General features: G+C 43.0%; 1 protein-coding gene across 4 annotated transcripts in view; it reads right to left on the reverse strand.

The window, feature by feature from the left end:
- CTNND2 (catenin delta 2) overlaps positions 1 to 25,530 on the reverse strand; it is a 698,912-nt gene that overhangs the window by 289,162 nt on the left and 384,220 nt on the right. For 3 of the 4 annotated variants that reach the window (XM_076330343.1, XM_076330344.1, XM_076330345.1), the window contains 2 exons: positions 20,071 to 20,243; positions 10,720 to 11,287 (listed from right to left, as the gene is read on the reverse strand). In XM_076330343.1, coding sequence (XP_076186458.1) covers positions 10,720 to 11,287; positions 20,071 to 20,243 — 741 coding nt within the window. The remainder of the gene's footprint in view (positions 1 to 10,719; positions 11,288 to 20,070; positions 20,244 to 25,530) is intronic. The other variant, XM_076330346.1, reaches the window with a different exon arrangement.

Raw genomic sequence — 25,530 nt, forward strand, 5'->3', positions numbered from 1 at the left:
CAGCCAAACACATCATGGCTGGTTAGTCAAAGCCCTAAAAGCAAAGCCTGCTCGTGAAAACAAGCCACTCATGATACTTTTTGCCCTCACTCCCTCCTTGGTCAGATGCTACTATCGTAAAAGCTGCCAGGGACTCAACTGATGTTGTCTTTGAAAAAAGGCTGGCAAATCCTTCATCAAACTACTTATTCTTACCAGGATTCAGCAAGTCTTTATGTATAACCTCCATTTACTAATAGCAGCTACGTAACTGAGCAGCCTTTCCTCTGTTAAAAGAAGGGAACACACTAAGTCAGGTCTGTGTACAACAGGCTTTTAATTTCTTGATCATCAGGCAGATCAGTTCAGAAGAGGGCTGGAAAGAGTCTCTCTTGCCCACAGAGGGTCACAGTTGTATACAGTTCCCCAGATTAAGTCCTAACCGTACGTAACACTCCCAATTTTGCTTGTTATGTGATTAGGCCGTGAAATATTCTATTATGTTCCTAATATAGGTGGCTGAGACGTACTGTAGTCAAACAGGTCACCCAGGTCTTTTCCTACTCTTGTTTTCAGCCAAAGGTCCCTAATTTGTAACTAGCTATTAGGTGCGTTATTAGCTGGGCTCCAGTTCTATTCTTTCCCTCTGATCTGCAAAACACTTTCTACACAGGCGTCCTGGTTTCGGCTGGGATAGAGTTAATTGTCTTCCTAGTAGCTGGTACAGTGCTGGGTTTTGGATTTAGGATGAGAATAATGTTGGTAACACACCGATGTTTTAGTTGTCGCTAAGCAGTGCTTACACTGGTCAAGGACTTTTCAGCTTCCCACGCTCTACCGACTCAGAAGGCTGGAGGTGCACAAGAAGCTGGGAGGGGGCACGGTCAGGACAGCTGACCCAAACTGGCCAAAGGGACATTCCATACCGTGTGACATCATGCTCAGTACATAAACTGGGGGGAGTTGGCCAGGGGGCAGTGACCGGTTGGGCATCGGTCAGTGGGTGGTGAGCAATTGCATTGTGCATCACTTGCTTTGTATATTCTTCTTCTTATTATTACTATTATTATGATTTTATTTTATTTCAATTATTAAACTGTTTTTTCTCAACCCATGAGTTTTTCTCACTTTTACTTTTCCGCTTCTCTCCCCCATCCCACCAGGGGGGAGGGGAGTGAGTGAGCAGGTGTGTGGTGCTCAGTTGCTGACTGAGGTTAAACCACGACAACAGGATTTATCTTCCTCTCTTCAGAAAATGCCTCCTAATATTTTGCTATCAAAAAGGTTCCTTGGCATATTTCAGGGTTTTGTGCCAAGATAATAAAATGAAAAAGTATTTCTGAAGTGGCCGAAAGAGTTCTCCTTGTGGGACTTCATTAGTAGCATCCTTCCTTTCCATTAATTTGATTTTCAAAATGACAAACTGACAATGCTCCTTTGCCCAGGTCCTTGCCCAACTACGCTCTTACAAGAATATCCATCTTCTGTAGCTTAACTAAACATTTCCCAAGTGGCACTACAGAAAACGCGTGCTCAGAGCCCCGATAGGAAATAGAAAGACATCCAATATAATCTAAGAAAAGGTCAGTAAGCAGGTTATTCCAGTACAATCTGGTTTTGGTGAACTCATGTTGCAAATTATCCCATTAACCACTTACCACCTTCATGTCTTGCATTATCCTTTCTATCAGCTTTTGTTGCAATGTCCAACAAAGCACTGTGATTAGCTGGTCTGCAATTTTTCTTTTACTCAGTCCTCTTTCTTCAGCGCATATTAGCCCCAAACGCGCAAAGGGCTCTCGTCTCGCCTCCCTAGACCTTCTCTCCCCTGCCCCCCCCAAATATCTGAAAGAGTCCAACTCACCCTCCTTCACGGATCATGCTCCTAAGACTTTGATACAAAGCCTTTGAAGAGCTTATGGCACCTTTTGGTGAGCAAACGTAAACATGACTGCATCCCTGCTGAACCGGGATGCTCAGAGAAGGTGCGGGTGGGGGAAGGACCCCATGGAGAGGAGTCCTTTTGCTCTCCAGTCGCAGGAAATCTGCCCCAGTTATCAGAGGGCCACAGCTCCTTCTCCACCCTTGCCTTCCTCCCAGGCAACACTCTTTAAACCCAGGGAGAGCTTTAGTCCTATGATCAAAAGGTTTTACTGCCTGAGAGCAGCACAGCTGGCTATCTGACAAAAGGGATGGTTCGCACCTGGGTTGGAGGGGGAGGGTAAGGGGCCATAAGGCAAGATATAGACACACACTATGGGAGAGATAAATATAGAAAAGTGCATGCAAAAAATTCTTCAGGAAAGTGAGGGCTGCCTGAGATTTAAGACCACTTGTATTCAAACTAATACGGCACTTTTCTATTCTTTACTTACACACTACAAGTTGCAACTTGATGTACTTATTAAAAATCTATGTCATCCAACTGGCAGCTTCATATGCCATGCCTTGTAACTGGAAGATTAGTCATCACTTGGTCCTTCTCATTTCAGCATATTAAATTCTGACTTTTGCTTCTACCCACTTAGGATAATATACAGTTCCAGGAATTCATTATCATTAGACAATATTTCTCTGCCCTCCGTAATACCACTTTTATAAAAACAAAAAGTATTCTGTCTGTTCTGGGTCCACACCTAGGTGATCTTCAAGGTTGACCCTACGATTACAGAAAAATTGCCTCATTTATCTCCCATGATTGCTCATAGAGCGAATTTGGTCCAGTGTAGCTTCTGGCAGCCACCACTGACAGCTAATGTAGTTCACCTGTGAGCACCTTGCATCTCAGCACGGGCAGCCATGGGCACCTCCCCACCCAAGTTTTGGCCTTAAATAAAGGGAGCCTTCCTCAACTCCCCAGTTTGCAACCTTCTTCCTGCCATAGTTAATGACTTTACTTTTGATCAGAGGCACCTGCACTGCTTTAAAGCTGGTGTGTGCACGCATCAACCAAAAAGCTGTTAGATATCCCTACAAGTGAATGCTTGCATTACTGACGAGCCGCGTACTGACTTTCTAGATCTCAGCCACTCCATTTACTGCAAACAGTCTGTGTGCCACAGCAACGGGAAACAATTAAGTTTTGCACCACAGTAAAAATGAACGGCATGTTCTCACTTCTCTTAAATACCTGAAGACCATGAGGGACTAACGATTTCTGTCACTATTTATTGAGACTTTCGTGACAAACATTTCCAGGCTATTGGATAAGGCCTTGCAATGGGGTTTCAGACCCTGAGGAAGCTACAGCTTCCACACGTGCCTTCTTTGCCCAGTGCACAAGCGAGACAAACACAGTCATCCCAATTTAGATCGTACAGCAGAAGCAAGTATTTTCACTGATGCTACAAAAGCCTGAGTATGAGAAATTTGAGTTGAAGGGGACCTTCCCCTTGCCTAATACTCCCTATCCCATACAACAGCATTCCCTTCTGCTCTGCACAAGTGAGTTCAAGGCCAAAGACGTTTGGGAAGACCCAGAATCACACTCCTGGCAACTGAAAAGGATAACAGATATGTGAGGACACCATTCAGACCTGAGGGCAAAAGGGGTGGTAACAGGCACAGACAAGACTCAGCCTCGCTAGCATGCTCTCAAGACCCAAAAGTTCGGACATACCATAGTTCATGAGGCCCCAGCCTCTTCCTGTAATCTCGCATACTAAAAATAATACAAATCAACATAAGCAAAACACGGCTATATGAACTGGAGTGCCAACACTGGCTAATGTATTTCCATCGCTCTAAACAAAAGTTCCAAAAAGTTAGGTTCCTGAAACAGTGCTCTTTGACTTCATACATTTCATTGCATTTCAGTAGCCAAGAAAAAGTGACAGAAGAATTCCAGCTCCTCGGATTAACCATCTTTCTGCTATGGACACTGACTCTTCTCTGCTAGCTTTCTGCCAACTTCAACTCCTTCCTGTGCTTCTTTTCAGCAGGTACATAACTACAGACTTTTTAAACTCTGCTCTGATGCTTACAAAATTCCTTCCAGTGGCTTGCAAGCTTCCATTTGAATGCTGGCCTTCTCTGGCACACCAGAGGCCAGAAACTGCATGCCAGGTTGTGTGCTTACAAGCAACAGCACAGGCTTCAGTACTGACCAGAAGCATATTTGATGCTACATTCCCCTAAAAGCCCAGAAACAGACACTGCCACTCAGTTTCCCACAGTGATTCAGTTAAAACACTTGCAGCTTCATACCAGTTGAATCTATTTTCAGCAATGCTGCAGACTGGTTTTCTTTGCCCAAGAGCTTGTTATTTTGCAATATTATTTGATTTCACACCCCTTTGCAAGACCATCGGGAGGATCAGTCAAATGATTTCCCATACCAAGAACAGGAACAAAGGGAAAGGTTACGGTCAGTACGAGAACAGGACCCAAGTTTAGACATATTTGTAGCGTTTGCTCACACAGGAAGTCGAAGTTCATTAGCTCAAAGATATATCCACGTACATGGGGCCTCCGTATTTGGCTCTTGTCGATTATCCCTCTCCTACGAGCAAATTAATTTCATGTAAACCAGGGTTGAAAGACACAGGAACAAAAATCATGGCAATAATAAGATATTTCAAAGACATCCATCTTATTCCTTCTGCTTTATTGCTGTAGACTGTTCATTTTGGATACCTTGTCCAAGCTGGAATTAAGCACTACTGTAAATGTTTCAGGTGTAACAATTAATAACATAATTATCGCTGAAGGAATAGGTAGAAGTAAAACTAGTGGCAAAGAAAAGCAAAGTGAACATCGAGCTGTGTATTTGTATCAGCTCCAAGACCAACATCAGCACTTCCAACCTCCAGGTTACAGTGCAGAAACAAGTAACTTAGTATCAGAAAGATACCAAATTATAAGTCTCTGATTAATACCTGAAATATTACTGGATGTCTCAAAATCTTTTGTTTTGTTTTCCTGTCTGAAAGAAAGAGTCTCAAAACAAACAAGAGTAGAAGGAGAAAAAAAACCTCCTAGGACTGCACTGTCTGCCCCAGAACAAAAGGGCATTAACAATGTTCTCATGTGTGAAGGCTCTGACAGCAGATAAAGGAATTTTCTTGCTAACAAAAAAAAAAAAACTTAGAAAAAATCTATAGAAAACTATTTTGGTTAAAATTAATGAAGCGATTTTGTTCTCCCTATAAAAGAAATACAGGGTTCTGTAAAAATGCAAGAAAAATAGTTAGGGGAAACAATTGAGCCTCCTTTTTGGTATGTCAATCATATCGATAGTCCAAGTCCCACAGCTTATCTTAAAGCCAAAAAATCCAAAGATTTTCCTTCCTTACCGGTCCAAAGAAATACAACTGCACATCACACCTAGACTGTTTTATTAGCTCAGCCCTGTGTCTCAGGTGGGGATTTTAAGGCACAGAGAACTTTTAATTCTGGGGTGATTTAGATCCACTTTGGCTGTGGGTTAACACTTTGCTTGTACCTCCCTTATCTATAATGCCCTGCCCAAAAGCTGAATGATGATGCACGTAGTGAAGTCTGCATTTGCAAACACTGGTAGGAATTTATGTTTGATGCAGTCTAAAAAGAATATTTTACTTGAGTACAGTTTAAATCCCTCAAAGAGGCCAATTTTAACTCAAGTTAGCACTAACACTGATTTTAATACTACCTAACTCTGCTAAGAGTTATTTCTCCCCCATGTAGAGGTATGAAAGAAGGGGGTGGATGCATGTATGCTCATAAGCAGTAATGCAGCACAAATACATAGTACAGTGTGATTTACTGGGTAACTGTAACACTTAACCAGATAGTATTTTGTAAAGACGGCAATGAACCAGTGATGTATAGATGATCCAGTATTTTCATGCAACTGAAAGGAAATCTAAACCTATGCTGGTGGTACTGTATATCAGTTACCCCATACACAGTCACATAAGCTGATCTGTTCTGTGCCCGTATGACTGCACACCAAAATGCTAAAACACGTCAACACTCACCACCAAATAGCAGTCCTGCCATAAATCTCAACAGGAAACCTGAGTTCAACATGTCATATGCAACGAAAAGCATACAGAAGGAAAAAGGGCAAAGAAAGATCCCCAGAAAAGAGGGAGAAGAGTGAGACAAGACAGATGAAGGAGCAGAAGGAACCAGTTAAGACCCTGATAGAACTTTTTGCTCACTAAAGAGTGGAAAGCATATTTTATGTATTAACCCATGCCACATTTTTATAAACCAGGGCTATCTTAGTATTAATACTACACATGCATACAAACAGTCCTACCTCAGAAAGGACAAATTCCTTTTCTTTCTGATTTTACAGGGACCTGAGAGAAGATTCTGTTTGCAAACACGAGGCTGAGCAATGACGTTTTCAGCAGCGGCACCAGGGCTGCCTGAGGGATGCTGCAACCCTTGTTTCAGTAGAACATGTCACCACTACATGAAGACTTGCTGCATAATGTTCTTTCCATCTAACATTATTCAAAGTGATTCACAGCAACACTCATTTCTTAAACCTAACCTTTTAGTACAGCTGATGGAGCATGATGCAGTCTTCAGACATATTTATTTTCTTTTTAGTTTTTTGTAATAAAACAATGCATAAAATTACCTGCCACTGTCTTCTATGTCCCTAGTCTTCCCTAAGCCTGGATGAAGAGGCCGGAGTGGCTCTGCAACACCAGGGCTGCTCCCCTGTCACATAACCTGAGGTACAAACTACCTCAGCAACACCCTTTCACTGCCTCCTCCTCCTTTGCTCCTAAGCAAACCCACTACTCCTTTAGTACTGTCTGTCCGATTCTGGCCAGCAGGAGATGCTGCAGAGGACCGTGAAGAGTGGGCACCTGTGCGATGACCTGCCTCCTGAAAGGGTTTTCCCATGTTTCTGCTGCTTGCTGTCCTACACATTCCTCCTCCCAGTCAAAACGGGCTGCTTTGGCGAGTTTGGCTCCCAGCAGCACTCCGCAGCTCGGTCCAGATGTGAAAGCTGCAAGGTATTTTCAAAGTGTGCTTTCTGGATTCAGACTGCTGCTTCAACAGTCGGGTATGCTTTGGAGCAGCGCAGATTGGAAAACTACTTCTAAAACTGTAATTGCAGATCACAGCAATGAAGCAGCTAGACTAAGAATAAACACGGCAAGTGTACGCTCACAAGAACCGCTATATACACATGTACACACATACCCATACACGCACACGCTTGGCAATGGCAACGGTTCAAGTATAACCAGACTAAAACCCGATTCTGAAGACGTTTCTAAGGTTACTCGGTTAAAACTGAGACATTGCATGCTGTTGCACGTCTTATTTTAAATTTAGGATGCAGTCTAAGAATTGCCATTTTTGTAATTTCAAGCTGTTTCATAATTGAGTTTGTAGGAAATTAATATAAATAATGCCATCTCTTCAATTAAGTCTTACACAGATTCAGTTTTGGGCAATCTGTGTTTGTATTGTACACTTTCAATTACAATTTTTTAAAAAAATTGATCATATCTGAAGGTCTTCTGTTTTAAACATCTAACCCTGGTACTGATATCGTTCGGTTTGCTTAGTGCACTGAGACCCAGTAGTATTCATGAACTAGATAGCTCCAGTACAAATTTCTAATATCATGCAAAAAAATTAAAACAAATGCATTATTTGTATCCCAATTACTACAAATAATTATTTTTTCTTCCCAGAGATAAAAAAAGATTACTTTGAGTAACATCATCCCTGTGATGACACATACATACCAATGCAACTTCACATTAATCACAGCAGGCAAACCATCAATCAGTGCAATGTGACAACTCTTCTCCACTCCTCCTCCTGTCTCAAAAAAAACCCCAAACCAACCCATCTTTGGATGCTGTGAAAGAGAAGCAAAAATCTTATCTATTGAACCTTAGCTTTTCAACATACAATTGCTTGCTCTGCTTCTCAATGGGTTTGATTTCTAACACAATGACTGGAAAACTCCTGCAATAATATAATATACTCACAGCTCAAATACCAAACCTGTTCTGAGCAAAAATGCCTACAGAAAAAAAAAAACGAAGATTGCCTTAGTAGTATCCGTAACATCTGATCCTGGCTAACTCTAAAGCATACGTTAATTTTAAGCCTCTGTGTAGTCCATTGACTTCAGTGAATTCAGTGAAAGTCTAGAAGATTAGCCAGACACTTAACACTAGCAAACGTGCAAGTCCGGGATGGTGGGGAGACCATGAGGAACATGATACTGAATGGTAATGGAAAATAAGGGGTGGGAGCACACAATAGGAAACTTTTGCAAAAGAATGGGTCATGTGATAGAGCTCCTTTCAAGGACTACTTGAAAGGCATGTCACCACTGTGGGGGGGAAAAAAAAAAAGGGTATTTACTAACATGCTGTTGCTTCCACTTTGATTTTTTTTTTTTTTTAAAGTAGCAATACTACCTCTGCATGTCTGTCACCTAATACTCAAGTTACAGGATTTTCCATTTGTTATAAGACACTGAGATTTTTTTGCATATCATAAAAGCAAATCCCTATGACACACAGTAACTCAGAAGCTCGTTATGTTTGTTCCGATCGGCACAACACTTGGAAAAGTTAGTGTTGCTTTACCAATTTTTACAAACTTAATAGCAAGTTCAAACAATCAATCACTATTCACCTCCCATACTAAAATCCACACAAAAATACACCAGCCATTTCCTAAAGGCATCTATCTATAAGCTTTCCTTTCACCCAAGCCATAAATCAGTGACAAGCAACTCCTCGCAGCGGGTCCTAAAAAGAGGCAGGGAGGGAAGTACCTACGTCATGCAAGACACAGAAGTAGTCTTATCAAAAGCTTTTATTTAAAAGCAATCCAAGAAAATGAATGCCAGTTTCTTAACTTTTATTCAAATCAAAGTAGAAAACCCCATTAGGAATGCCTGTACAACCACTATTGGCCAGAAAGCCCCAAAAAGTCCAAATCCATGTCGCAACTTGGGTCTACCGTAGGAGGAACAGCTTCTAACACTGTAGCACTTCAGAGTCATTATGATGGGCCTTAAGCCCTCCAGAACAAGTTTTGACTAAGCTATCACCACAGCTTTCATGCTGCAATGCTATAAAAGATGCCTTCTTCAAAAAACAAAAACAAAACCCCAGTACAATACACATTCCAGTGCTAAAAGTACATAAAGAAAAATATGGACTGTGCCTGTTCTAAACTTCCCGAAGCAAAGACTTCTATCCTAGAACAAAGGTAAAGAAAAATCAGGGAAATACGTACCTGTGGGTATGAACTACCAGTAAGTTTTAAATTGAATTATCCTTTGTTCCTTTGATGCCGACAGTTCCCTCCATGCCTATTTAGACTGAAACAACTCTTGCTGTAGGATGAAGTTGCAAAACTCCCTAAAATACAAAGTCTGTGGCAATTCTACATTTCAACTTTACTCTACAAAGGCAGTATTTAATACCTGTGGCCAACAGTGTGTTGGCCTACAGCGGGGAGAAGTTATACTAATGTAATCGCTAAATAAACCACTTTGTAATTTGAGACTGAGTATTTGACAACAGGATTGATATGTGTGTCCTGAGATCTTGATTTTGGCATCATTTAGTGATGCTATCTCTTTACACATTCTGAACTTCAAAAATAGTGTTACATAAACAAAAAGAAGTTTTCAGATTCCCACCCTTTAAATAGGAAAAAAAACCCATCAAATAGTTCTTACGAGGAGATACATTAATAGTGCATTTTATTATCAGTTAATTTAATCTGTATGTTTAGACCCACTGGAATTATATAGGATGCCAACAACTGCTGGAGCGGGGGAGGGGAGATGGGTGAGAGGAGAACGGTGGATGAGAAGAGGTTTTAACTCTAGTAAGAAACTTGTGTACCTGCCTGATAAACACAGCCAAACCTCTTTATGTATCCTATTTATCTCCAAATCTATTTATGTCACACAAGAGAACATATGAGCATAGCAGCTGTTACTATAGCAATGAAACTGGAGATTTTGAGAACACAAAAAAGCCACCCCTGAAGGATGCTCAGTTTAGCAGAGAGACGGTTTCGAGAACAAGCGCACCAGTATCCACTTCTAGGTTCCGTTCGAAGTCTGCGGTAACAGAGACATGGAGTCAGCTGTAACAGCCTACTCCCTAAAGAGCACTCGGAGCCAAATAGCCGCTACCTGTTACTCGGTACAACTTGGTACACCGGGAGCTCCTGCTAAGTAACCCCAAACTTGTCCAATACCCCAGAACCGCCTGTAAATCCGGGGAAGAGCGATTCTCTGCAGAAGGCTCACAGCTCTGGTTGCGGCAGAGAAGGGATTCACCATAGTAACATACTCCCCACCCGAACCGTGGGCAAGAGCAAGGAGCTCAGCGCCCAGCGCTGCGAGCCCCGCACCCTCCTCCCGACCCCAAGCACACCTGCCCGGCACCGGGAAGATGGGACGGGCCGGGAGAAGTAAGGTACTTTCTTAAAGAAGCAGGCAGGCAGCCTGCCTCTCCCCACTTACCGCTGCCGGAATGAAAACCACAACTCCCCCAAACCGGTTCTCTGTCAAACCCACCCCGCTCCTTCCTCTCCTCGGCCGGCAGCCGTGTCACCCCGCCCCGGGAGACGCCGCGGCCGGCGGCACGCTGCCGCCCGGGGGCCGGCGGGGCCGCCTTTCCCCCCTCCCTCGCCCCCCGCCACCTCCCCTCCGCGAGCGCGGCGGCACCGCGCGTCCCCCCCACCCCCCCCCCCCCCCGCAGCCGCGGACCCAGGGCGCTGCCGGCCGCGATTTACCTGCGAGGGAGCCGGGTCTCTGCAGGGTGGCGGTGGCGTACAGCTCCTGGGAGTGCTTGCTGTACTGATCGGCAGCGTGAACCAGCCGCTTGGTAGGCGACAGGGTGGCGTAAGTGCCGATGGTGGAGCTTAACTGGTGGATAGGAGAGGAGGAAATGTTAGACTGGACGGTGGGCGGGGAGGTCACTCGGATGGGGGACGGCGACAGTCCCGCCGAGGAGACGACGATGTTGATGGGCGAGCTGGTGCTGTAGGACTTGGCCAGGCGGCTGGGGGACTGCTTCGGGGAGGAGAGGCGCTGCGCGGTGGCGTAGGCGGCGCCCTCGGCGGCGGAGCCGGCCCGCGGCAGCTTGGTGGGGGAGCCGCCGGGCTGGGCGGGCAGCGGGGAGCTCACCCGCTGCGCCGGCAGCGTGGAGCTGGCGTAGTAGAGCGCGGCGGCGTGCTGGGGCTCGGGCAGGTGGAAGGCGCTGCCGTGGCTGGGCGCGAAGGGCTCCCGCGGCTGCGGGGCGGCGGGCGGCGGCGGCGGCTCCGGGCCGCCCGGGTGGGCGCCGCGGCCCCCCGGGCCCTGCTGCGGGAAGGAAAGGCAGAGGCGTCAGCGGGGACGGCGGCGGGGGGCGCCCGGCTCCCCCGGCCCTGCTCGGGGCTAGGCGAGGGGGCTCGCTCACCGGAGGACCCTCCCAGCCGCACGCAGCCCCCTCTTTGACCTTAAACCAGGCCGGCACCCAGCGGCCTCGGGATTAAGGGACCCGTTAATCTGCTAAAGCGTTTCCAGCCTTTGAGGGAAAACCGGCCGCGGCTCGGGCTGAGCGGCGTAAAAACTCCTCGTCGCGGCTGAAGTCGGCACCCGGCTGTAGGGCAGGCTGCTCCGGGGTCTCCTGCTCTGAAACGCGCTCACAAACCTACCCTTCATCCAGGCATAGATTAGCCCGCGTTTAAATAAATACATACCACCCCCGGCCCCCCAAACTTTTATTCTGCATACATTAGAAAAGAGCAGTTGAAGCCACGGAAAGGACTTTAATCGGGTCACTTTCCTCATAGAAAAGCGATCGGTGTCCGTACCGGGAGGGGCACCGCGCCGGACTGACACCGCCCCCGCGTTTCGCTGCTGCCGGCGGCGCGACAGGGCGCGACCGGCCCCTTCGGCGACAGAATCGCGACTCGCGCCTCAGCCCCGTCCTCGCGCGAAGAAGCGGAGGGGGAAAGCCTCACCCGCGCCGCGTGGGAAGCTGGGGTCGCCTCCGGCCGAGCCCCGCCGCCGGCGCGGCAGCACGGCAGGCGGTCGCCTCTGATTTATTTACGCGGCACCAAGGGGAAGGAGGGGACGGGAGGAGCCGCCGGGGCCGGGCCCTCCCCCGGGCCGCATCCAGCGGGGAATCTCCATCGGGAGGGAAGGAGCGCACCGCCCCGCCGGCCGCCTCCCCCCCGCCGGGCTCGGGGCCCGCCAGCCGCGGGCAGGGCAGCGCCAAGTTCCCCGTAAGCCCGGTAACTGGGGAGGAGGAGGGAGCGAGCGAAAATCCTCGGCAGATGCTGCCTATTAGAAATTTCAGTTATGCGCCTGAGCCGCTTCTGGAGCAGGAAAGGATCGAGCTCGCCCTTGCACACAGGCGGCATGGCATGCCCGTTTTTATCGGGGATCTTCGGCTCGAGAGATCATCTGTGAATCTGGTAACATTAAAATCCTCTAACAACTGCACCCCGCGGTGAGCGAGAGCTCAGCGCTCTGTCGGAAGACGCACTCTTGTTTCAGATACTTTTTTTTTTCTGGTTATGCAGGGGATTTACTTGAAACCTCAGAAAGCGCTCCAGATCCTGGGAGTTGACAGTGCAGTTTGAATCAGTCTGCCCAGTGCTTCGCCCAAACACACACACCTCTCGGCTACTGATTTCCTTAGCGAGAAAAGCCTTTAAAATGTGAATAATTGAATTTTGTGACTCAATTCAAAGAGGTGTGGTGAATGCCGACAGCAGCATTGTTTCACATTTAAATAGCAACGTGGTTTTTTAGTAGCATCCTACAGGGAAAAAAAAAAACAAGTAAACAAAAGCACCACGTTCCTGGTATGAAACTTGATTTATTTTCACTGGGATACCCAATAAAGGATTTGGTCAGGAACTGAGGACAGGATAAAACAACTAATCGGAGCAAGGAATAAATGAGGTTCAAAATGCCAGAAACGTGTACTTCTTTCTATGCATGCCCACTGGAAATTTTTCTGTCCTTTTCTTTTTTTACTTTTGGAGCCCCGCCCCTCATCTTAAATGCTTTGCATCTGGGGGAAGAATATGTATTTTTCTAGACAGGGACAAGGAGCAAGGCTTTGGAGGAGCTGCTCCTGGTGCTTTGCTCACAGTTGTTAGTAGCATGGAAGCTCGCAGCGTTCAGGCGTCTCAAGGGAGCACTGCCAGACCCAAACCTCACTGGCTTTGGGAGGTTTTGCGCCCCGAAGAGCAACGGCCTTATAGATAAATGTAATGTAAACTGTTCCCTCCAGCTGTGCTGTATGGTAAGTCCCGGGCGGGCAGGGGATCACAGACGTAAGCAGCCTGCTCGCTGTTGAGTTGGACTGTGCTGATTGCAGCTGCGAGTTACAAACACCGCAGCATCAAGTACGAGCCTTGACGTTTTCATAAATGGCCAACAAGCTCAAGTTGCTCATTTGAAAGACTCCGAACGAGAACCAGGAAGGCAAACTCTGGGAACATCAGTGAACTTTTAAAAGCTGCTTTCATGCTGAGCTACTTACCGTCTCTGCTTTAAATTGGAAAGAAGGGCTAATCTGCAACTGACTGTCCAATAGTGTATTTGACAGGAGTACCGTTTCATTTTCCAGGTTTAAACTGTATGGTAACAACTTTTATAAAACAAAAACAGGCTGGCAAGATTAAAGACAACGTGGAAAGAGCAAGTTTTGCACACGACAAAAGGTTGTTTGAACCAGCTACGTTATCAGTTGATATTTGTTAATAATTTTACTTTTTGGACTGTTAAGTGGCATAATAATGCATTTTGTAGTATTCAACATTGTTCCAAAATACAGTCTTCTTCGATGTTACCAGTGTCTTCTGCAACACACTGCTAATGCACTGGTAACTTAGACGGTTTGTCATTGATCACAAGGATTTTAGTTAAGCACTGTCATCATGTATACAAAATTTCTAATCTACTTCTACACTGCTTGATGTGTCAAGGATTTAGAGTAATTAATTTCAAGTAAACCAATATTATCCCATATTCTAATAAATCTCTATAAAGCTGCAGGCGTTCTGCAAGTACTAATTCAAAACGCCCCAAAATCCCACTTCACGATTGTCTGTTATAGGGAAGAAGGTGTAGTGGCGGGACACAAGAATTAAACGCTTAATTAAAAACGCAGTTTTTAGCTTCCTAAAAAGCTAAGCATTTGCTCTGGGTGAAGGAGAGAACTTTTGGATGAACAGATTGCAATGAGAACATTAGCATGCAGTATTTTCTAGGATGTGACTAATCTCAGACCTGTCTTAAATTTACTGTGAGGTTCTTAGGTTTTTTCAACGGGCCAAGTGTACAGTCACGTTCTCCACTCGTGTTTCCAGAGGCAAAATGTGTTTCAGTTTCTCCCTGTGTTTCTCCCTGTCTGTTGCTTAAGACAACCATACAGACATGTCATCGTTCATCCTGCAATGTGACATTGTACTTCATATGGAAGAATGAAATACAATGGTATTTTTCCCTTATTTTTCCATTTATCCATTATTGTTGTCAACCTGATAATGAAACTGTGTTTAAACTAATAAATTGAGAGCTTCCCAGTTGTTATATCCTTCTGCATCAATCTATTTCATAGATGTGAACAAAAATCAAGGACTTTCTTACTACAGCCCTATAAATATCTATTCTAAGACTCAGAGATCTAATTTTTCTGGTATCCCAAAGAAAAGGAGCCTGATTTGCTTATTTGGATTAAATATATGGATTTTGATATATTCTTTTTAACCGCAGAAATGTGTGAAAAAACACGAGAACATTAATACAGCTATGAAAATATTTTCTTTCCCATTTAATCTTATTAGAAAGATCATTTTCTTCTGATACGGACAAAACGAGATCTGCAGAGCTCTATACAGAAAATTATTGAAGGTGTCCAGTTAGGTTATAGTAGACTAGAGAACAGTCTCACTGTTGTTTGCCTGCCATAATTCATGCATTTAATGCACTAAATTTCAGGACATCAGCTTTTTTTTTTTTTTTTACAATTCCAACTGGAAATTTAAATCAGGACTTTAACTGAAAAAAATTAAATGAAAGACTGTAATGCAAGACTTCTGTTTTACGAAGTAGAATTGAGAGTGGCAAATAACTGTGTTGAACTATTTATTCTGCCAAAAATTTTTCATGGATAAGGAATTAGAAAATCCTAGATGGCTCGACAGCTTAAGCAAAACTTTGGGGTCAGCTGCTAATTACTGAAACAGCAGCATGTTGATTCTTGGAGATTGCTCCCAGAGGGAAAAACGGTGTGTAAGACCGGCAAAACCTGAATAGCAGAAGTCTCAGAGAACAAGATGACCGTTATGAATATGTTAGCAGGTGCAGCAGATCTGTTTGGTATATCATCTAAAATCCCTTCAAACTATTTTCTTCTTAGGCGTGCCAAAACACAAAACCAAAACCTGGTAGGTTTTGTGCAGCTATGCTTCATAATTCACAGGTGCCAAGGAACAGAACTTCTGTCAATGCAACCGCCTGAGTCTTAGAAACAGAACTAAGAACAGAAAAGGCTTCATAAGTCATTTCTTGGGAATGACATAATGATACAATTTCCAGGAAGACGCTGGAAAATTTGAATCATGGTACCAGTTACCCTTAAGAAATGACAATTTGCGCTCAATGTCCTCTATACTTCCCTGACAGATAACAGAAGAAACTGAAAAGTTATGCTACATTTGAGTAAGTCTGCATGCCCATCTTAGGTCTGGATGAACTTGTATTCACAAGCATTTTTAGTTTAGCATTAAATGCCAGCACCAGTTTTCAGCTTGTTTTGCTCTCTGGAACTTTCAGGGATCGCTTGGCCCTTAAAATCTCAAACAAGGTCATATCTGATGAATAAGAACATAGTCATATGCAGCACACTGTTGCCCATGAGAAGACCCTTTCTCTTGATTCTAGGGAGGATTTTCCAACTGAACGTTCAAGTTGTGTGGAAGACATCCCTCCAGGCTGTTTTGGCTTCTTGAATATTGGTGGGTGTTGCTAGCTTTAGGCAGCAAACTTGACCATCCTGTTTTTGAGAGACACGGGTGGTCTTTTAAGGGTCCAGCTCTGTTTCACAATCTCGGCGATGCTCTGTGCCCTTTCAGTGACTGCAAGACTTGCCAGTCTATTGAGGGCTATTTTTTTTCTGTCAGCCCAAAGAACCTTCCTTATGGCTTCACTCGAGGTATCACTCTGCTCTGGTCCAATGCCTCTATCAACACTCTTCTACAAAAGGCAGAAGAGGAACATTGTCTAAGTCTTCGGGATGCAGATTTCAGTCCTTGGGCAGCATCTGCGGAAAGGTCTTTCTTCTGCAGGACTGCTTTGCTGTCATTTATAAGTTCCTGACCTAACTAGGAAGATGCTACCTATGTTCCAATGCACTTATACGGTAATAGATGCCAGACTATACCTCTGGATCACTCAAATGTGGCCTATTCCATCTGTTTCTCCTGATTTTATCACAAAGGTCATGGCTATACTATATTTGCAAAATACACCCCAACACTATTAGGAAAACTTGTCAGCCTACCTGATCCTAATCTCAAAGGTCATACGTATAGATGAAGGTAGGTAATACCATCATAGTCCTCTACATCCACAAACAGAATTGTGTGAGATCCTTTCAGAGTGTCCAAAGATGGTCAATCTCTGGTTTTAAAGCAGCAATGAAAGCTGCAATCATTTCCTATTGTAGGATCAAACCAGCATTATGCAGATCAGTTCTTCTCTATCATAAGCTATGCTAGTGAATTGTTCTCTGTGAGTGTCGTAATAGGAGTAATCTGTCTTATGATTTCATCTGCTTCCTTTAATGACAGAAAAATTCTCATGTTCATATTTGGAATCCCATTTTAAACCCATCATCATCTGCCACATCCTACCAGAAGTGAAGTCCTTATTTTAGATTTTGTCTGGGTAGATTATCAAGCAGCCTATCGCCTTGTGGCACAGATGACTGATGGCGGGAAGGGCCATGAGTCTAACTGAAAAAGGCCAGTATACAGTTTTTGCTTGACAACTGAGCACATTCTTGTACTCATTTGCTAACATTCTAAATAGGGCTAGTGAGGTGTGGTGGTCTGATGAATGACAAACTTATGACTTCTTTATATGAAAAAGGAGACAAGTTAGAAAATTAACTGTTAAAGAATTTTTCAAGGCTTTTTTTTTTGCCATCACCTTTCTTTTCCATCTACTTTTTGTTTCTAAGGGTTTTCAAATTCTGTGCCAGCTTGTTCAGTCCAGAAGCTTCAGGAGCATAGGATAATACGCAGTTGGGAATTACCTCTGTTGCTGCCTCAGCCTCTGAAAAGACCGCAGCATCACCAGAAGCTAAAACAGTCCTCACCCAGAAATGTAAACTAGTTTCACCTCCTTTCCCCTCCCCTTGCAAATACATGGCAGAGCATGTGGAAAACCACTATTTGTAGTACATGCTATGCTTTATATTCCTACGATATCTACAACGTGAGCTGACCATTCTCAAGATGACAGTAAACCCAATCAATCAGTTGTTCACAAATTACGTTGTCCAAATAGAAGATTCACTTTTGAGCAACTCATCTGCAAAATCTGCTACTTTTTGTAATGAGAGCCACTACTGACTCTTCACAAATAACCTTAATCGATTAATACAGGATATATCAGGATCTGGACACCAAGTTTGAAAAGCTGTTTTCAGTGGGGAAACAGAGTAATTCCCTGCCAGAGGAGCAGTTGTTGCTAAGAAATCCTATTCCAGTAGCATTTAGGAGATAAAAGTTTCGTGTTCTAAAGTACTCAAAGCAGTGGAAAAACTCTATGATCTAATGAAGTCCTCCAAATTGACAAAAATGTTAGATTGCACTTTGCAGCACTATACAGGAAGTCCCAAAACTAATTAGTTTCTCTTTTTTATACAATTGCATTTTCAGAAATTGTTCTTGCTGTCACAGCTGGCCTTGGGACTATTTACATATGTTTTCCACGCGTTTGGGCTATCATTCATGTTCAGAGAGTGCTATATTCCTTGCACACAAATACCAAAGGAAATTATCACAATCTGAGCAGTTTTGACTCCTGAGGCTTATTTTAATTACAATAGGGATAGCAAAACAATTCCAAGGATTGACTTTTTTTCTCCTTAATTGTGGAATCAGCAATGGTCATATTCAGAACTTTTTAATTTTAACTTTTGACTTTTCCTCTTCTTGTTTACCTCTCTTAAAACCTCCTTTATATGCTTTTTATGGTATTAATTCATAGTTTATATGGCAGTTTGTTAATATTTTCAAGATATATTTTAATTGACCTGAAGTTGTCAAGCATCCTTTGCAGGATGATGGTGTGAAGAATTATGATGTTCTGTGAGTTATTTTCCTGCAGGAACATCTACCATACAATCTGGAGGAACACAGGAGGAAAACCTATTTTCTGCCCTCTCGTACCAAGAAAAAAAGATAGGAAAGGTTGCCTTCCTAACTTCTAGTTACCTTTCTGAAGGTAACCAGTTCTCTGTGAAGTAGATGGTTCATGAGAGCTTTTCAGATCTAAGCAATGGCTGTTCAGTGTAATTTCAATGAAAGAAATCTAGATCATTAATTTTCTCCTCTCTCCATAAATTCATCCTTTTCTATCACTATGATAAAATTTATATTAAGAATATCACTATTTCTAACCCCTAGACAATTGCACACTTTCCCTTCCTACTTTTTTTTTTTTTTAAGAGTCTTTCTCCTTCCCCTCTCATTCCTTCTTTGTTTTTGTTTCTGTTGCTCTGTTGCTCTCATAACCTGTTTCTTTTCCATCATCTCACTTTTCCTAGCCTCCTTGAAGAATGCATCACACCCTTTCAGGCTAACCCCCAGGGTACGATGCTTTTCACAAAGCACAACTCCTGATGATATCTGCCCAGGCTACAACTGGATATGATAGCCTCCTTTTTCTTTCTAGCTGGAATCCTGCTTTTCTGTTGGCTCCAGTCCCAACATCAGGGAGGTCCTCTTTGGTAAACACAGAAAAACCCTAAGGCCTTACCACTATGCAGGCTCATTTTAAACCCTTTATAGAAGGAAAAAAGTACCTACCCAATTTGAAATGAAATTTAACTGTGCTTTATTTAATTTTTCAGTCTTAGAGGATAGGGAGCTTTTCTGAGCAAATTGAGAGAATAGAATATTGTATGTCTCTTGGTATCCCACAAGCTGTGCAATCACTATATAATACTTGAAATCTCTTAGCAATTTAAGGCTTTGAAATTCAAATACTACTCACTTCTACAGAACCCTGAATTATAAAGTGTCCCAGTGTCACACTGAGATGGTCTGCTTTGCTGGGGCGGTTAACATCTAAACAGAGAAAATAACCTGAGCTGACCAACGAAACCCAGTCAGACTTTGTTTACGTAGAGAAGCATGAACGCTTCTAGAAATTTTTATCTAAACTGAAGCTTAACTTCCCAGTGAGAGCCTTTGATGTCACAGTGAAAAGCACAGAAGGTGAGAGGGTTACGTGTCAGAGCCGGGAGGGATCGTTTAGACAGGAAGAGGTTTATAAAGTTTTCATGAGTATCTGAAACAATCTTTCAAAATGTTTTAAACGTACAGGGGGCTGTCTGGTAAGTTGCTTGTCTTACGATATGGGGGGGAAAAAAGGCAAAAAATGATTCTTACACTTGGGATTAGGCCACAGCATCAGGTGACGCATGGTATCCCAAGCAGGTTTCGCATCTGGTGTCAGCCTGGCTTTGTTTTTGTTTGCTGGCACTTACTGCTTCTGATACCAACGCAGGGAGGTCCTAGACCTTAGTTAGGGCTCCTGATCAGTACAGTCACACAAATTTTCACACTTAAATGCCTAAACATGCTATCACCAAAATGTATATGCAAGTGAGTAAGTAAAACTGGCATGTAAATCTCCTTTTTAATCAGGATTATTTTATTACTATGCAAGTCAACCCACTTTAGATTTGCAAAAATCAAGGTGGTAACTCCACCCCGCTGCAGATGCGTTGAGCAAGACAGAAAGTAAAGGCAGACATTCATGTGCTGGCGGGCACCAAACAGCTGTTTCCTGGGAGCTACCCCACATGACTTCAGGTGTGAGAGACCCCATCTGCTTAGGACACGTACCTGGCTGTAGCTCTGGATGGCACCTCTGGCCTGACTGCTGCGGGCTGGAAGCTGGGCGGCTGCTGTTTCGCCCAGGGCAAGGGTCTGGTTGCTGTGGTAGCTGGCCGAGTACTGGAAGGACCCTTCAGGTTTGGAATTGAGTTGGAGCGCACTCTGGGAGAGGAGGCTGGGCCCTGCAGGAACAGGATTCGGGAGCAGTCAGAAAGTCTCAGTGAAAGAGCATACCTGTATTATCAGTTGAGTGAGCCTCAAAATTACCAGATGTATGTGGCTTCAGCTTTTCACAGTTTGGCCTTTCAGTAATAAAAATCACATACATTAAATTGTTTCTTTACCACTCAGTCATTATTATTGTGTTCAAGCTACAGACCACATTGCTTTCTTTGCAAAAAACGTATGGTTTTGACCAGTGAAGAAATTCTAAGCCTAAACAAACCCAACCGTACTATTTGATAAAGAAGTCTTGGGTTTCAGCTCAGAATAGTTGATGAGTTTTCTTTTTTTCTAAGGATAAGCCTTGTTTATTTCACTTAATTATATCCAGTCGTTCTGCATGGGGAATGCTAACTTGTCCCTCCCTGGGCCCCCAGCACATTAGATCTATTGATTACTGCCACTCTGTCCTGTACACACGGTGATGTAATAACTTTGGTGCCTGTAGGGATGGATGGCAGCCTTTGAAATATTAATAGCTCCTCTCATCATGTAGGACTCACCCTGATCTTGGTGAATCTTTGATGACTGTTTTGTCAGCCTATCTTATCTTCCCCATCGCAGCACTGCGTGGCAGGAGAGCCAAGTGCAGGCAGAGAGCTTAAATTGGGGCTGCCAGACCGAAGGGCATGTCGGGAGCGTGAACAGTGACACTTTCCACAGTTATTTAGTTGTTCTGTGAGACTAAAATACGTTCTAATATTCATTAGGTTCATGTACAAGTGATTTAGCTTATCACGTACCCATAGCAAATTCCTCAACTTTTGCCCTGAGAGCATGTATCAGACAGGGAAAGGCTCTTACACCATGCTGTTGCGTGGTTTAGGCATGACCTCCCACAACCGCTTTTAATGGTGAACTCATTCTGTCTCCGTACAAGAAGAGCTACATTAAATAATACCCACCTAATCCTTCCCTATGCCTTCACTGATTTTAGTCTCTTCAATTTTCAATAAACTAGCTTACTCTTCCATGGTGTCCGGGCCCAGCAAGTGAAATACAAGAGGAGAGAAAAGAAGAGGGTTATGCCTTGGCCACTGCATGAGTTACAAAGAAGTCCTCCTTCAACCCAACAGCTATCATCTACAGCGTATTCAGCGGCTCCACAGGTTTATCTTCTGGTTAGCACTAACAAGCTCATGAGAACATAGAAGGTGACACAAACTTACGGGATGTGAAATGATTATGTTGATTTTCCTCCTACAGAACGTGTGAAAAGTTCAGTTTTAAAAAGACTCACAATGGCAAAATTCCAATAAATTTCACCAGAAATAACTCCCAGCACATTCCTGATACAAAGGCCAAATTTTATGACCTTTAAGTCTTTGCTACGAGGATGTACAGCTGCTCCAAAAAGATTTCCACTTAGAAAACGTGCAAACAACCCCACCCCCAAATTAACATGGAGAGTATTTTTTCCCCTAGCCTGTTTCTCAGAAATGGCAGAACCATTATAACTGAAATTTTCCAAAATCCAACCCAAACCGCTCACATTATAAACAAATCATAGTAGGCTATGTGAAGTGGAAGTGTTCGCATCTAAGTGTAGACTGGGATTATGACACTATTTTACATATCAACACAATTTATACTGCAAAGTCAATTGCAGTCATCAGAATATTCCAGATATGGGACAAATTCAGAAAGAAGTTCTGGTCCTTGTATTTTCCTTACAAGTACAGAAGGAGGCAGGGCTCCATGTATGCTGTGAGGTTATTAAGAATGTATCACGTGCATGGGAGAGCTGAATTTAATCCTGCATGGGTGCTTATAAATCCAACATTTGGTAGTTTTCCATTCCCTGACTCTGCGAATAGGGTTTACTAAGCTTTTTCCATTTAACTGGTTTTGTTGCAAATTTTGTTCTTTAATGAAAGAAATATTTTCACAGATTTTTTTTAAAGAGCATAAAGAAAATACAGGCTTAGTTTAAAAATATATCTGTAGACTTCATTTTAATCTTTTGGATTTTGAATTTTCACTGAGAATTTGCCTGTGATCAAGTGACATGATTAAGTTCAGAAAATTCACAAAAGCATAACTTTCCCAGGAGGGGCAAAACTTGCAGCAAGAAAGCAATTTTTGTGCATGAAAGCGTTTGCAGTCATTCTGAAAGTAATTATGCTGTGACATTTCTAAAGCTTAAATAATGATTAAACTATCACATGCTATGAACTCAATATGTTTAAATTTTCATTGCATCTGGCTTTCAAGTGTTCCTTTCATATTACTATGGCTCACTACGGGACTGACATAGCCAGGTAGAAACGCATACATGGGTTCCCTGCACCATTTAGCCTAAACACTTCCATGCACTTTAAGAAACTTATCCAAACTGTAGAAAAAAATTTTTAGTAAAAAGTTTGGAGCACATGGTTTTAAGTTCAGTAACTACTGTATAGCAGTTTTTATTTTGTACCTTAACAAGCAGTAATGAACAATTAAAACGTACATACATTTCAATAAAGTAATTACAAAGTCATGTGAGAGAGACAGCCGGATAGATATTTAAATTTTAAATAAGCCCGCATTTCTCAAGCAAACATAGAACAGAGTTGTGGCTGCTCACCTGTCAATAACTAAGTCTAAACCAAGCGTACAAACTACAAGATACATTAGAGATCAATCAGCATGATCTTGAAAAAACACAAGTTCCTTTTTCAGGATTTAGGGACTACAAGCAGCCCTGTCTTGTCTGATAGGGAAAAGATGGATCGCTTTTCTCATTAACATTCCTGAGATTTCAATCTGAAGGCAAAACCAAACCTTCTGAAGAGCCCGCAGCTCACTCAGAAGAGAAGAAAGTGGTTTGTTTGTGTACTTCTACATGCTGATGGCTCTTGACAACAAACTACTGTTTCTTCTTGGCAAAAATTTAAACTGTTGTGTTGGTATAAGAAAGTGTTCATACAACTATTTTTCATTTGTTTTCAGAAGAGTTAAGGCAGCTGGAAATTCTCTATTTTCAGTTAGGCATTGGAAATAACTAGTTAACTACTAGAACAATTCAGTCTTATTTGTTCCCTTAATGCTACGTAATTAACTACAAATCTTCAATTTAAAATAAGCTTGAAAACAAACACTTCCAGCTTCATAAGGTTTAGTTTAGCAGATACCAAGGATTTGTAGTATTGCTTTAAAAATTTGTACTACATTTTGTTTCTACTTGGGGGTATGGGGAAGATATAACTACCTTTTTCCCCCTACGTTTTTTCACCGCTACATAAAAAAAATCTATTTGCCTTATGAAAGAATATTAGTGTTGGATTATTCATAGTGGATAGTACCAAATTTTCATGGATTCAGTCAGTGCCACTTTCCTCCTGTATTAAAATAGTACAGATATGAGTGCAAATTCAGGAAACTAAGTCAGAGCCATCATACTGCAAGAGACGCCACTGTGGACTAACTTCAAAAGCTGGAGCAGGGTATAGTAATTAACTCTTTAATTTGTCTCCAGTGTGGTGGACACGTACTCCAGACAATACCTTCCTCTTCCTCTTAACCTCGAGCAGAGCAGTGTGCGAGGCTCCCCGCCTTCCTCACCTTGGCTGCTGTAACCCGGCTCAGCAACGAGCTCAAAGGAGAGGGAGAGGGTGTGCATCTTGCTTGGGACACAGACAAAGTGCACTTAAGCTGGGGAAAGCTGCTGGAGCACAGAGAAGACCAGGCAAGAAGAGAACAGAAGAGGATGAAGGACACGCCTACATCAGGGAGCCAACCCACAATGAAACCTCAGAGATGATGGAGAGCAGAGGACTTTTCTAGGAATCAGAGAAGGGAAACAGGAGTTTCCTTTGCAGTCTGGAGACCCAGGTGCTGGCAGGCACGGCAGAGTTAGGGGAAAGGAGTCACCCATTCAGACAGTGAGGGGAGGGGGCAGGCTTCTTGTGAAGCCCTTTTAATTAGTTTATATTACCCACCCCTCTTACTGGCAGTTATGTTGGCTATTATATGACTATTATTTTTCTCTTTAATAGTTTAAGAGATTTGGAGTACCTGAGAGTACCTGGCACACCTACTTCAAGCAAAACAGGGAAGAGGAGCAGATGCAGTGCAGGACTCGGCCCTACCCTGAGTCCTATCACTAAAGAGAGCAGCACCGAAGCCCACGCTTGCTACCTTCCTGCCATATTGCATTTGACAAAATAAGCATAGCCTGGCATTACACTCAACAGGCTGATTCACGGCATTTAGTACGTTGCATATGGCCATAAATGTAAACTGGTGAGTTACAAACTCCAGCACAAGCCATAGTAGAAGGAGACCTTCCACATCTACCTGCTTCTGTCAAGGGGGGAGTCAGGGAAGAGGGAGGGAAAGGTTGCAGAATAAGCCCCACCGTGCACAGCGGGGGCTATTCCTGTGCCCCTCGCCTGTGAGGGATAGGGTATTGCACTGGCAGTGTTTCTTCATGGTCCGCTGTTTTTCTTTCTGAATAACAATACAATGTGCAATGCTGCAATAAGGCACAGTGTAGCTATTTAAAAACCAAACCAAGGAAGTGAGTGGTCTTAAATGATGAGATTATTATTAATTCAAGGACATCACAGTAACAGTTGATTACGGGAAACCAAAATGACACAAAGAATCCAGGTTACTACTATCATCCATGGCTGGGTCAAAAATAGAGAAAAAAATGAAAATAAGAAAACATTTGTCCTTTTATTTTCAAGAGCAGTATTTTCTTTGGAAATAAAATCTTTTGCCTGTCGTTTCTGCTCTCTTCAGACCACCTCCTCTTCCTTCTTCCATCATTCAGAGTAAAAAAAAAAAAAACCCAAACCAATCAAGGGAAAAAAAAAAAGTCACAACCTAAAACTTTCATTTTGAATTTTTTTTTTTAAATAAATTATTCTTGAACAGTGAGTGTTTGCATGCAGAAATACTTTATATGGCTGTTTCAGAACAGCAGAATACTAGGATACTTCTCAGTACCTGCATGTACTGTTCTAGCTCTACCAGTGCTTGCTTAGGCAACAAAAAATTAGTTACAAGTATAGAACAAATACACATAAACTTCTAATTTTTCTACTTCTTATGCCAGAAGAGACAAGATATTACAGACAAGTAAGTAAAAAAAAAAAAAAAAAGAATGGTAATACAACAACAAAATTCCACCAGTATAATTATTTTACCATATTTCTGTACTTAGGTCATCCCTTAGATTTCCTTTTCTTCAAACCACACTTTGCAGCATACTTAAAATAAAAGAAGCTTTCCATTGTGTGAAAAAAGAGTATTTTG

This window comes from Aptenodytes patagonicus, chromosome 2 (genome assembly GCF_965638725.1).
Source record: "Aptenodytes patagonicus chromosome 2, bAptPat1.pri.cur, whole genome shotgun sequence".
Classification (NCBI taxonomy): domain Eukaryota; kingdom Metazoa; phylum Chordata; class Aves; order Sphenisciformes; family Spheniscidae; genus Aptenodytes; species Aptenodytes patagonicus.